The 15,345-nt window shown below is 29.7% G+C and overlaps 1 protein-coding gene across 1 annotated transcript in view; it reads left to right on the top strand.

Annotated features, from left to right (window-relative positions):
* Window positions 1-15,345, top strand: part of LOC123296824 (metabotropic glutamate receptor 4-like) — a 244,857-nt gene that overhangs the window by 226,416 nt on the left and 3,096 nt on the right. The window contains exons 6-11 of the mRNA XM_044878490.1: window positions 4,459-4,633; window positions 5,436-5,542; window positions 7,429-7,578; window positions 8,356-8,489; window positions 13,384-13,709; window positions 15,109-15,271. Coding sequence (XP_044734425.1) covers window positions 4,459-4,633; window positions 5,436-5,542; window positions 7,429-7,578; window positions 8,356-8,489; window positions 13,384-13,709; window positions 15,109-15,271 — 1,055 coding nt within the window. The remainder of the gene's footprint in view (window positions 1-4,458; window positions 4,634-5,435; window positions 5,543-7,428; window positions 7,579-8,355; window positions 8,490-13,383; window positions 13,710-15,108; window positions 15,272-15,345) is intronic.

Genomic DNA, 15,345 nt, shown 5'->3' with positions numbered 1-15,345 from the left:
CAAAAGACTTCTTACTTCACTAATATGTTCTTTTTAAACCCCAAACTAAAAAAAAAAGGAGTGTTATAAGTTTGACCACTATGTGTGTCTGTCTGTCTGTCTGTGACATCGTAGCACCTAAACGAATGAACCGATTTTGATTTTTCTCATTTTGAAAGGTAATTTAATGGAGAGTGTTCTTAGATATGTTTGAAGTGCAAGTTTGGGGTGAGCTGTTTAAATTTTGTAAAATTCACTTCTTCAACTGTGAATTTCTCGAATGAAATAGATGCAGCTTTAGATGTACAACTTGTATAAAGTTTCACAGTTGGTACCACTGCTAATGTCCGTCCATTTTTGTTTCAATGCAGCCAACATTCAATAAAGAAAACTATATATTGACAGCAGATTAAGAACAAAAAACTGACGAACTTAATCATCAGTATCTTAGTCCTCTTAGTTCTTTTAGTCTACTTCAGTTATTATTAAACGGTATTCATAAATACAATATTACAGGTTTCTTATTCACCCCACTGTAGGGGGGTTGGTAAGGGGTAGATAGGACGGGGGTATAATATGGTATAGACGTGAAAATAAACAACTAAGCCGATGATAAACTAAAAATACATATATTACATAACATTAATGTATAGAATGAAACTAGATAGTTGACTTTAACCAATATTTAAGGCTGTCTAAGGACGTTGACAGAAAATAATGTTTGCTTAGAATTATCTTTAAATCGTGTATATAAGCCTTGGAGCCCATGACAGTAAAACTGCACCTGGACGGATTTTGAAATTGCCCAAATAAAAAAATTTCTCTGAAAATTGATAAAATTTGCAATAAAATGGTCTCTTACGAAATTAATTTTCATGAAAATGCATAATACTTTAATGATTAAAAACGATAAAAAATATTTCTGCTAGGATAAACCCTGGCATCCCTAGTCGATATTGGACCTATCGTTAAATGGTATTGATATGCGCGAAATCCAGTTGTGCAGTGCAGTTTTACTGACACGGGCTCCCCGTTTAATACCATTTTTTACTACCATCTTATGTTAGCCATCTAGAGTTCACAAATCTGTGATTCCTAAGCTAGACACACATAATATCCTGGTGCATTTTAGTGCTATTATAAAACATTAATAAATAAATAAGTAATGATTATATTTTTCAATATATTTCGACTTAAAATATAAATTTTCAATTAGTTTTGAAGTAAAATGAAATTATATTTTTATAAGATATTCTTTCATTCACTGCGCTAAACTGAAAGCCACTTTAAGGATTAAATTTTTTTAATTAGTTTTAGTTTTATCAAAATAAAAATATTATAAAACCTTAACTTGAGTTTATAACTTTAAAATCATAGAAAAAAGTGGTGGTACTTTTTGATGGGCTACTCTGTACAAATGAAAGGCCTTTTATCCACTTTTCTGTCCATGTTAGTGGTAAAATCTTATTGAACAACACTGTATATGATGTATACATGAGCCAAGGATTATATAAGGACTAAAATATAATAATAATAATAATAATTTGTCATTGTATGTGTGAATGATGAGTATTGAATTCAATTTTAAATGATAAAGTGCAAATCGAATTGCTTATTGAGCTGAATAATTCACTTTCCATAAAAATTATAGCTCTGTAATCTATATCATATCATTATAGATACACTGTTTTGTTCTCCAGAAACAAAATAATAGTCAGTTATTGGGACAGGAATAAAAACTTAAAACTTTAGAATAACTGTGTTTTTTTTTTTTTAATTTTTAACTGATTATAATATGAATGGCAATTTCAGATAAAAGACTTGATTTTTTTAAAGTATGAAGTCGAACTAAGTCTAAATCAACCTTGGAAAATTTTTGGAGAAGTGCACGATTTTTAAAATAATAAATGACTTTAGAAGTAAGTAGGCATATTTTAACATTGGTCTTATGGGTAGATAACCGTAGATGGATGATGATATGTTTTCATAGATTTCGAAATAAGTTAGAACTGACTGTTTTTGCAAGGATTCTAACAATCGCGTCCACATTTCGGACTGGTCTACCATCCTAAATTGTTTTCACAAGTTATAAACTGTTTATAGAATCCATTGGAGCAGAAATAAATATGATTTATATACCAAATGTAGTGATTTTTTTTTAAATAAATATACTTTTATAAAGTGACTTAAAAGTTGTTGGAAGAGGTCACGTTTGACTTATAAACCAGACATATGCAATGCGGGTTTTAGGTACATGATAACATACAAAACTAAAGTAACAACTGTAGTGGTAGATTTGACTTTTGAACGCCAGACTAATAACTTTTCGAATATGGTTGCTATGAAAATGAACGAGGGTATCATTGCCCGTCTCACTCTGTTCTATGTAAAATGCATAGATAGAGTTATAGATAAAAAACTAGAGGTGTCGTGGGACACCCGGTTGGATACTATCTTCCTATCGTATCTACGTATATTTTACTCAGATTTGATTTGACATTTTTGCTAGTTCGATTTTCAGGATGAAAACAATAATTTTCTCTCATATAAATAGAGAGAGAGGATAAAAATATTGTGTTGACAAAATTCTTTGAATTGCATCGTTGAACGTTCCAAGTTCACATTACTTTTTAGTTCCAAATACAATCTGAACTCTGTCTGATTCGTTTGTAACATAAATCTACTATTGAATAATGTAAAACGTGTTATATGTCCAGACTAGATGTGTAGCTACCTACTTACAATCCTTTTTAGATTCTTAATATGGGTCATATACACTTACTTTACAGTGTGTACAAGGAATTTATTATGTACAGTTTAAATCCACTTATCGACTACATCATACAAAATTTGGAGCATTTTGAATCGAATTTAAAACTTCAGATGCTCATTCGACGTAAAATTTAACCTTCTTTAATATTGAATAGAATGACATTTTCCGTCGAGCGTACCGTTTTCGAGCTACATGCGAAAAACTGAAAAAAGAGTATAAATTTTGCAGTTAATAAGCAATTTAAGCACATCTCCTTGAATTGAGCAAACTCAGATTACACGCATTTAGGATCAAATAAAGATATTAAAACGATAAATAACACTTTTATAATTTAAAGAACTTTCATCTAATATTTGCCAATTTTGATTTAGAGGGAGGGAAACGTATAACGTAGATACAGTGTCACGTACATGTCAAGTTGAAACACCCTCTCTCTCATGAATCACCCTGTACATAGTACACATTATATAAATACAGTAAACAGTCAGTAATGTTGGTAAATCGTGGTCATTTGTGGTCGGTCTCTTGTAAGATGACCATGGTCCATGGTCCAATCATTTACAATTTCAATGTGTGATATATATCACATTGATTGTGTCACTCTAGTGCCAATTGCTACCAGTATTTTATGTTTGTTAAGAAAAAGCTGTTAACTGAAAGCTGATAGCTTAACAAGCTGCCAATGTTCACGTACTCGTAATGCATCATGGTGCATGGACATACTCTGATGGTGGTACACATGTGATTGAAGGCGTTTCACCACGTTCAACCGCACGAATGAATCTAGAAACTATAGTAATCACTTCGAATCGAACGAACTATCATCAAATCAATATACATTAGATACGTATAATAAATATCTTATCAAAATTCATTATATTTTAAACTTTTTTAATAGAAAGTCATGATTTTTATCTCGAAAATTGAAATCAAAAATTCCGCATAAAATGAAAATTTTCAGTCATTATAATTGAACCTTTTTTGAAGATCATCGCAAATTGTTATTTTTCAAACAAATCAAAATCGGTTCATCCATGTAGGCGCTAAAATGACATACAGACAGACACCCACACATAACGGACAAACTTATAACACCCTTTTTTTAGTTCGGGATTCAAAAAGAATAAATTTAGCATAAATCGAAAGTAAAAATGAGTGTGTACTTTGTGGCCGCAATTGACTCCAGAAGTCTTTTATTCCAATAAATATTTTATCAATATCAAGTTATTGATCTATTGCCTACAAGTCATATTAACCATATAAATTGTTACACAATATCTTGTGATATCAGATTGATAAATCTTTTTACACTTTTTACAACCGAATATAAAAATCTCATGAATTTTTTACACAAATAACCGCATTAGAAAATTGAATTCTTTTCCATTATGTAAGAATCATAAAAATTGAAATTGAATTTTCTTATGATTGAATAGCCACTCTTTTATTTTTTTGACCAGACGGGTATGGTCACTGTCCAGACATCTAGAATCATTCGTTTTAGAATCGCAGTTATTGAACTTCAAGAAAAGCTATAAAATATTAAACGATGATACGTTTTTAAAAGCTAGATTAAAAGCTTCATTTTTGGAGAGTTACCAAGAGAGCATTTCTTGAAATTTCCAAATAATAATAAAGAAATAAAGTTATAAAGGCTTTTTTTGATAGAAATATTAAACTAAATTTTGTTAATTTCTTTGTTTCAGAATTTTGGGAAGATCACTTCCATTGTAAATATCCAAATAGTTCCCGTACCCCCTACAACATTAAATACACTCGACCATGCACTGGCAAAGAAAAATTAACAAAACAGAATACGGTGTTCGAGGATCAATTACAATTTGTTAGCGATGCTGTTATGGCATTCGCTTATGCAATACGGTAAGTTTTTATATACGCTTCAAATTCTACAATGTTATTCAAAAATCAATCGATTACACCATTTATTTTATTTATGTTTGTTTTACTAAATTTTGTACACAAATTTTAAACGTCAAAGTCTTTCGATTATAATTTAAGTTTATTAAGATACAATGTCGTAAACTATACAAACGAATAACTTGTCGATTTAATCTTGGTTAGATTTGAACCCGAATCAAACTTCTTCTGATAACCCACAACTCATTTTTTGGACAAAACTTTGGACAGATTGTAAATTATTTTCAAAATATTCTCAAAATTCATGGCAAGCTAAATCGATGAAAAAAGTTTTATATTTTCCGTTCGTCGGATTTTTGGGTTGTTTTAAATTGTTACACATTTTTTGATTTTACCTTCCAACCAGCAAACAAATTTGCGATAAGAAACATAGTTCGAAAAATAAAATATCGTGATAGAATTTAACAACCCTGTAAAAAAATTAAATATAAAATAAAATAAAAAGTCTTTTTCTTAAATCAATATAAAAAACGTAACATTCAAAGTCAACTATTTGAGTATTTACTTAATTAATTAATATGAAAGAATTTAATTAATTAGCAACTTGATATTTTTATAACGTCTTAAAAAATTTTCCTCTTTTCTGTTTTCACAAAGAAAATATAAAAAAAGCACAAAAAAAATGCAGCTACATTTTCCAAGAAAACTATAAGCAGCTCTTCTAATGTTTCACATTGACATAACATTTATGTACACTTATTTTATTCTGATTGCTTGCATCCCCATCTTTGAACTGGATACACAGGGATATGCACCAGGACCTATGTAACGGGAAGGCTGGATTGTGTGATGCAATGAAACCAACAAAAGGAACGGAATTACTTAAATATTTGCGCACCGTGAACTTTGAAGGTAAGTTATTTATTATATATTTTTATAGAGATACGTATCTAAAAACTAGACACCTTTTTATGGAGGGAGTTAGAAAATTAACTAGATATAGTTCGAACATAGAAAGTGTCTTCGTGGAGTACAGGCAAAGGTAAATTTTTGTCGTTTCAAAAGTTGTGTCCGTTTTTATGAGTCTAAACTGTAATATCTCAGTGAATACTTATTCAATTTAATCGAAAAAGTGCAGCCATTTGAATAAGTGCGTTTTTGCCAACGTAACACAAGTTGATTAATTCCGTCGACATAAAAATTGGGTGCCCGAGATTCTATGAAGTTAACGAGGCTCGTTTTCCTTGGTCTTAATTGGCGATGGTTATCGAACTGCTTGAAAAGATGATAGTCGATTAGTGAGAAGTTTTAGGGGAGGCAGAACTTCGACACTCAATTCGTTTCATTTTCGGGCGGTGATTTGTGAAACGTGCGAATCGACGTAGTCGTTGTCGTGCAGGATCGGACCTTTTCTGTGACCAGTAACACAATTTTCAGTACGTTTCGTCGATTTACTCACAATAGGACTCTGTTGAGACGGTTTGGCCCAATTGCAGAAAGATATAGTGTACCTACTTTTCCAGCTTTTTTGATATTTCCATTCTTCTAAATATTCCAAAAGTTTGAAGTTGGTGGTATACTACGAAGCCTTATTGTGTGCGTGACAGTGTTCACGCTTAACCAGGTTTTCTCGTTATATAAAACTCAAGTGTTAATAGACAAAAGCATAAGATGGACATCTCTACAACACTTGATTCTAACTTGAACTGAACTCATGATTCTAACTTTTTAAATAAGTTTTGTTTATTTACTTTATATAAAGGTTTCGTAGTAAAATCGAATAAACTAAAAGTTTATGCCAACCAAATTCAAAACTCAAACCTGCAAATATAAAAATAGCCTGACAAGAACTTTTTGTGTCTTCAAGAACTTTTTATATAGTTGACATTTTTCACATAGTTTCCAGAAGTTCGAATTTTATGGAATAAAACAAGTTAATGCGAATGCATAATAAGACAGAAATCTCTCATGTGCAGCGATATTACTATCCTCACCCACAGCTAAATCTTCAGTTCGATTTACCTAACCTCCATACCTGGGTCTATCTAACCTCGGATAGCACAGGAGTGACAAACGTCCTTAAATCAGCTACAAGAAAAATTGTGGCGAAAAAATTATAAAAAAGTAGCTTAGGGGCAGCACGCTTAGTGCCTGAGTCTGAAACAGTGGGGAACAGGAAGAAACGGTGTCATCTTCTGTGTAATTGTCGAGCTCTTGCCGTGAAGATATGGACTCAAAGCTCTTTGAGCCTTAACATAATATTAAGTTAAGATACTGAATCCTTATAAAAGTATCATTTAATTATTTTTTTGTTGTTGCATGATGATCGTACGTGCAATAGAAAAGATAGAACCAACAGAATCTAGAATCTAGAATCTATTTTCTACGTTGATAGGTATGTTTTATTAAAAGATATAAAAACATTTTTAAAAAGTTATCCATTTCATAAAAATATGAAATAATTATATAGAAATCAAATAAAAGCAATAAGAAACAGAAAACACACACTTTTCTATTGATAACATGGGCGTTGCAGCCAAGCTAACCGAAAATTGGGCAAATTAGGTGATTTTATAAACACTATACCAATTTTTTTGTTCGTAGTATCAATATTTTTAAGCGTTACAAAATTGGGACTAAATTTAGTATACCTTGATATATATCATATAGCAAAGCAGTGCGTAAGCGTAGATTATTAGGATATAAAAACACTGTATAAATAAGGAATATGGTTTATAAAAAAATAATAATATTTTCAAATAAAATAAAAAATAAATATTATAATTTTTTTTGTTCAGGTTTAAGTGGAGATCATTTTCGTTTCGATATAAATGGGGATGGTCCTGCACGCTATAATATCATACATTTTAAACAAGTTACACCAGGTGTATACCGTTGGATACGTGTTGGAGAATATCTAGAAGGCGAATTACATTTAAACTTATCTGGTTTGTATATTTATTGATAAAAAAAATGACTACCTTTTTAGCATATCAATGAACTATAATATTCTTAAGAAGCACTTATTTTATTCTTAAGAAGTTATAAACGAGTCAAAAAACCGATTGTAGTCGAAGCCCTTAGAGTTGACTATCATTACGGAATCATATTACATCCTGATTGGTGAATTATGCAGATAACAACTTAATATAAGGCTTTAAATCGTAAAAATGGTAACAGTTTTGAATACCTTAAACACAATTACAAAATTACAAAAATTATATGTACAGGGTGGACCATTTTAATCTATTATGATACATTCAAGCCAAATACATGCTTCGTTTTCAAATAATGTGTTATTTTAACAAAACCACGCAACTACACAAATATAATATATTGTGTGCAAGTGCTGCTTATAAATTTGATAATATAGATATCTCTCTTGAATCATCTTTATTCTCCAAAGAACCTCAATATCGGTCTATCAAAATTAATCTCAAAAAAAAATATCTAATTCATTTAGTACTGTATTTTATAAATTCTATAATTACGATGAAGTAATCAAAAACAAATGATTATGACTATATCCGATTTTTTTTTCTAAATCACTTTAAAACGATTTTTATTATCGAAGGAAAATATATTTTATTTAATAAATAAAGCAATTTTTCTTGATTTTTCTCGTTTTTTTTACTTAAGCATGAATGAACATATTATTTATAATAAGTTTTATAAATAAAATATATTTATATGAAAGTAAATTAATTTTTTTCTATATTTTATAGAAATCCAATTTAAACTTGGTCATCCAAAACCCCCAGAATCTGTGTGCAGTTTACCATGTGATAAAGGACAAGCGAAAAAATACGTGGAAGGTGAAAGTTGCTGTTGGCATTGTTTCAATTGTGCGCAATATCAGGTAAATTTTTTATACAAAAACTTATTTTTGTGTTTTAAGTTTCTACAGCTTTGACGGATATTTGCCTCCCTTTAACGGATCAATTTTTGACGGATATTTGTCTCCGTGGAGACAGGGTATTGAAACCCCCCTCTAATTCATAACTGGCAAACATAAAACGAAAACTCTAAATTAGAAAGTTGTTCTTTATAAAAGCGCAAACACTTTTTGTTTGAAACATTTTTTTGTAAACCGAATAGTTTAGACAGTAATTGATAGCAAAAACATCCTATACGAAACTACATATCATAGTTTTTTTTCTGTAAGTGCAGTTTTACTGTCACGGGCTCCCGTAAATAATCAAAATTTATTTCTTCCACAAATAATTTTAATATTTACTATGAACTATGCAATTTTAATTTTTCATTCATTTTGAAGGTAAGGTGGGTGAATGGATAAAATAAATGATGCAACATTTGTAAATGAAACTAATTTAAATTCCATTCCAGTTTTTTCTAAATATGGAGTTAAAAGGATATTCCTGTTTTGTGCCAGAACATAACAAAAGATATTATTAATAGGATAAAAAATATATAAAAGTTATAACTTAATATTGTCATTTATAATACATAACATACTTACCGTGTTTTATTCATGTACCTACCGGATGTCCTCCCTACTTATCAATTTTAAATCAAATAGCTTAATTCTACTAAAATTAAAATTGAGATTTCGAACCAAATTTTTTTTGGACAAAAATGGAAAGATCATATTATGTAAGTTTTATAACAAAACTGGTCTTATTTTTTATTTTTATACCATGTATATATGAAATATACATAGTATATTAAGTTTAGTCCCAAGTTTTGAAAATCGGTCCAGCCGTTTTTGAGCTTTAGCGAGACTAACGCACAGCAATTTATATTTATATATATACAGATCAATAAAATTGAAAAAAAAAAACCAACTCAACCCACACCCACACCCCCACCCACACCCACACCCACACCCACACCCAACCCAACCCAACCTAACCCAACCTAACTCAACCTAACCCAGCCTAACCCAGCCTAACCCAGCCTAACCCAACCTAACCCAACCCAACCCAACCCAACCAAAAATTACAAAAATTGTGTTTTTTTGAATTTTTTATGATTTTTTCGATTTTTACAAGTTGCAAAAAGTGTAAAAAAAGTTTTTGTTTCCGATTTCGATAAAACTAAGTTTTTTAAGGTAATTTTGACCCGAAAATTACAAAAATCGTGTTTTATTTGACCATTAAATGAGTAATTTTCGAGATATTTTATGAATCTGACTGTAGAGCCAACATTTTCATTCCGTTCAGTCTCTGAAATTATTCCGCATTGAATCTAATTATTCCGAAATTGTCCTTTTCATTTCAATTACGATTCATTACTGTTTCGGACACACAGTAATAAGTTGGACAAAGACCCAAGATATTTGTTATTCATTTTATTACATTACTTTTTTAAGAAACTGTCCGAAACAAAAGGTAATCAATTTTTAAAATGAAAATAATTTTTTTTCTAAACCATCCCTGAACTATAGCGAACAAAACAAACAAAAAAATTTGAAAATCGGTCCAGCCGTTTTTGAGTTTTAGCGAGACTAACGCACAGCAATTTATTTTTATATATACAGATGATAATTTTTAATTTATAGACAGTTTTAAAACTTAAGAGAAACGAAAACGCCCGTTGTGACGTAATAATGTTAATTGAATAGTGTACACTGTATTCAGTTAGGTATTAATTAACATTATGACGTTACACGATCTTTTACGAACATTTTTTTTGTCGAGCGTTTTCGTTTCTCTTTTGAAAAGTTCTTTTAAAACTGTCTGTAACTTTAAAATTATCATGAAAAATTAAAAATTAAACCAATGGATCTTTCCATTTTTGACCAAAAACGTTTGATTCAAAGTTGCCATAATAGCTTTCCGAAGAGAATAACATTAAATTGGACACCCGCCATAAAAATTATATATTTGTATATGATCACACTCTTCTAACTGTGTAAAATTGGGTTGGAAAATATAGAAAATAGTATGAAAATGTGAGAGATGCTTTGGTTACGTTACGAATCAAGGAAAATATATATGTGGTTAAATTTATTTTTATTTCCATCATCATTTCATCTAAAAAGAATATTATTTTTACTATTTTTTTACTATTTTTCTATTCGTAGCATCTGAATTAATCATTTTTTTCTCACTTCACAAAAATTCTGCGGTGTGAGAAAAACTATTGTGTGAAAAATTTTTTAATACTTTTATTTTATTTTTTAACGTATAAAATATAGATGAAAATTTTTTATGCGAAAAAAAAAACCACATCATCTCTTCTCGTGTTCATAAACATTGCTTGTTCTGTTGAGAGAAAAAAAATTATGCTTTTTTTTATTTATACAAATTTTAATTCTTTTTTTTAATATGAATTTGTTTTTTCTAATTTTAGGATTCTGTAAGAAATCAGAATTCTAAGAAATTGTACTGCTTAAGTAACTTGATGATATTAGACGAAAAGTAAGAATACCATTTTTCGATATCTGGCGTAATTATCAAAATATTGAAATTTTTCTTTACTTATTTTCAGCTTTCGATATTTCGAAAACCAAGTTAGATATCGAAAACTTTTATTCTTATTTTTCGTCTACATTCATGAAGTTATAGCAAAATTCATCGTCAAAATCTAGAATGCTCGTATACTTTTAAATAGTTACAAGTTTTGAAGTTTTTAGCCCTTGCGTTCAAAAATGAGACACTATTACATACAGGACTTGGTAGGTACCTATAAGTACTTCCTAATCTTGTAGTACGTGGTATTGTTTCATGTATTGAGCGTTGCATCCTGTAACATAGATAACAAAGAAACAGTATTGCAGTAGTCGCTGGTAGATAAAATAATTAATTAAATTGTTCTTTTTTTTTATAAATATAAATATAAATATAATAATTTTTATTTAGAATCAACCAACCAACAAACAGAATTACAATTATGTATAAAAAGTTACATACAATACGAGAATTCAGAGAGTTCAGAGTCAAAGTCATAAATTATAATTAAGAAATTGTTGTAATTATATTTTTAATTGTACAAATTTTTATATTTTATATATCAAAAGCACACATATATATATACAGAGCTTATTTATAAGCTTTTTTAATTAATATTTACCTATCTACCTCTATATACAAGATACCTACCTACCTCTATGTACAAGAGAAGTGTCATATAGCACAGCAGTGCGTAAGCGTAGATTAGTCAAATGGAAAATTGAAAATTGAAAGAGTAATGTATGATGATGTATGTGAAATGTGTATGCTTTTGCTGTGACTATATATACACGACGTAAAATAGCCCTTTTCACACCCTTATACCTCAGAAACTACTTGAGCTATAATGTTGCGCTTTTCAACTTAAGTAGATATATACTCTGGGACGCCGTAAATCAAATTTCACGTTCACGGCTCTCATCATCTTTAATAAAACATATTCCTCTATGTACAAGAGAAGTATCATCTTTAATTTAATAAAAAAAAAACCATACAAGCTAGTTCTTTCACTGGCTTGAAGTAAATTTTGCATTTTTTTATTAACATTGGCGACGAAAGTTCCTCCTTAATTCAATAAAATAAGTATTTGACTTCTTAAAAATTAAATTATACCAAAAAATATGCCTGTCCAAAAGGGAGGCTACAAAATCCTGAAGGAAGACTAAAAAAAGTAGAGGAGTATAAATTTGAATGAAAGAGCACCCGAAGGAGGACACCAAAGTGATTAAAACTTACGAAGACTTAAAAATAAAGGATTTGTAAGCGCTAAATAATTAAACTACGAACTATGAACATTTTTTCTAATTTAAAAAGGACCTTGAAAATTTTTCACAAACAAATTAAACTGTACAAATATGAATTAAAATATTTATAATTTTCTTTTTATGTTGTATGTATGTCCTTAATTTCTCTAGAATTGGGTTGACATAATAATATATAAATTTTATTTGGGATGAAGTGAACAAATGTGTTAAAGTCTATCCTTTACGCTCGCACCCCACCCACATCCTTCGTATAAACCTCTTGAATCTACACACACATTTATGATGGTGGAAACAATTACATATTAAATACTTGTGTTTTGTGTGTTCACTTAACACTTAATTAACTTTTTGAATTTATGATGAATGAAAATACACTCAAATGGTTTTTTGTTCTGAAAAACCAAATTCCATGTCCATTTTCATACAACAGGCTGGTTTGTATCTTTTTTCTTTAATTTTATTTTACATATTTTACAATTTTACATATTTATGTAATTAAGGAAATGATAATCGTTTAATTCGTTTTTACTTCAGTTTTTACACAGAATAGAATCGAAATAACATTATTTTTTTTATAAAAGCAAAGTTTTTTTTAATTTTCGTATCGAACGCTGTGTATTTATTTGAGGTCGAAAAGTTATTTTAAGATGTTTCGATATCAAAACAAAAGAGATATAAAAAAAATGAAATTTTGGGTGTTAATTAATGAGTATTTTTTACGCCTTCTGTATTTTCAAGTCGATTCTTTGTACGATTACCAGTTATGGATTATACTGAGCTTTTTATTGAGCTTAAAAACCTAGACCTTATAGACCCAAAATTTTTTTGCTTAAGACATTTTTATCGATAAAACTTGTTTATGCAAAAAAAAAACTGTACCTTACTGCGCTTTTCAAAAAGTAAACATAAAGAAACTTTGGTTTTTGACGCTTTTACGATATTTTTAGAGCATTTTCTTACATGTACGTCATACAAATTGCCTAGTTGACTAGTTATGTGACAGCAGGGCTACTTTAAAAGACATATAAAGATTTTCGAATACTGTATTCATAATATTTGGTTTGTTTGATTACAGATTCGACATCAACAAGATGAAACCCGTTGTATAACATGCCCACAAGGTACCATTCCCGATGAATTCCATACGGTATGTAATGAAATACCAGAAGTGTATTTACGACCAGACAGTGGTTGGGCCATTGGTGCTATGTCAGCATCGACCAGTGGTATTCTGGTTACGTTATTTGTATTGGGTGTATTCATTAAGTTTAATGATACACCAGTGGTGCGTGCGTCTGGACGTGAACTTAGTTATGTGCTGCTAGCAGGCATCTTGATGTGTTACAGTGTTACATATGCGTTAATTATGAAACCAACGGATGTTGTCTGTGGAATACAAAGGTAATGATATCAGAATCTCTTTAGGCTAGATAATCTATTTACAGTGAAACTTGGTTAAGTGAGACATCAAGGGACCGGCAAATTTGTCTCACTTATAGAGATATTCTACTTATTCAAACAAACATCCTTACTTTCACATTTATAATATATAAGTAGGGATAAGAAAACCACCCGAGTACTCCGAGAGAATAATTATTACAGCTTTAATGTAACTTTAATTTGTTTAAATGTGCTTTTACAAAAAAATTTAGGTGGTCAAGCACGCCAAACCACCCACGGTCTAGGTAATGACTCAACAAATCGTTTTAGCATTAACATTCTAACTACAGTCAAATTCACTTATTATGTATTTAGTTTTAGTAGATAATAACCGTGAATCCAGAAAAAGGAAGAACTATTTTAAATAATTCGCAAATAACTTGCTGGATTCAGAGTAAAAGATTCTATTTACTAGGTATCCAACTGAAAGATATTGTGAATTTTTTCGAAGGGATTTTTACCCATCACCACTCGTGTTAACTGTTCTGCACATACGTCTAATATTTCGTGCGTTAAATATCCTTTAGCTTTATTAATCATAACCTCTACATAATCCTCTACATTAGCTATATAAAAATAGTTTGATTATGTCCTTATTGAATGATGTTTCAGATATTAATTAAAAAGTAAATCTTAAAAAGTACAAACTTATTATTTATTCAAAGAAAAGACTCAAAAAGAGTTCATATTGTCCCCTCCAAAAAAATTTTAAGATTCACGCTAGATTATCTTCATAAACTATTTTCACTATATTTTTATAATATTCATATTGTAGGTATAATCAAATTAGCTTCAATTAATTTCACATAAAAACTACGTTTTTGTAAAAATAAAAAAACTTTCTGTTTTTCATGGAAAAACCACATAATTACGGTATCAGAAAACTTTTTTAAACATTTCTTATTGTAATTAACATTAAATAACAAATTCAAAATATGGTCTTCGATAAACCATGCATTTTTATACCTCCGTTGAGGTTCAGTAGTAAACCAATATAATAATCACCTATAGTTTCAAGTTTTGTTGAATAAATAATATTCGATAATTTTTCGCAAAGGTAAAAGCTGTTTGAAATTGAGGTAAAATTTGGTGTAAAAATTTTTGTTTCTATATATAATTTGGTTGTATAAACGAAATAACAGTTTCTTATAATGAGTCCATCAGTGAGGTTACTTGGAATATGTTTACATTATTTATAAATTATTATATTTGTTATTATTAAAGAAGTATAGTTTCTTACGTGCGTACATAAGTATAAGAATCGTTTTTTGTTAAATTGAAACGACATCCTAATAAGTAAAAGAGCTCGCGGTAATAAAGATTGGTATAATATTTTTTTCGTTTGGTTTTTTTGTTATAGATTCGGTGCTGGATTCTGTTTTACTGTCGTCTATGCAGCATTATTTACAAAAACCAATCGTATTGCTAGAATATTTAATGCAGGCAAACATTCAGCAAAACGGCCTAGTTTCATCTCACCTAGGTCACAACTCATCATTTGTGCTGGTCTTGTATTTGTTCAGGTAAGTAAATAACTAACTAAGTAAGTCTATGCCTGTGTCTGTTTCTGAGAGTCTGATTGCACAGTACAAGGTCT

This window comes from Chrysoperla carnea, chromosome 3 (assembly GCF_905475395.1).
Source record: "Chrysoperla carnea chromosome 3, inChrCarn1.1, whole genome shotgun sequence".
Taxonomy (NCBI): domain Eukaryota; kingdom Metazoa; phylum Arthropoda; class Insecta; order Neuroptera; family Chrysopidae; genus Chrysoperla; species Chrysoperla carnea.
Note: the sequence above shows the minus strand (reverse complement) of the source record. Positions and strands in the feature narration are given on the sequence as shown.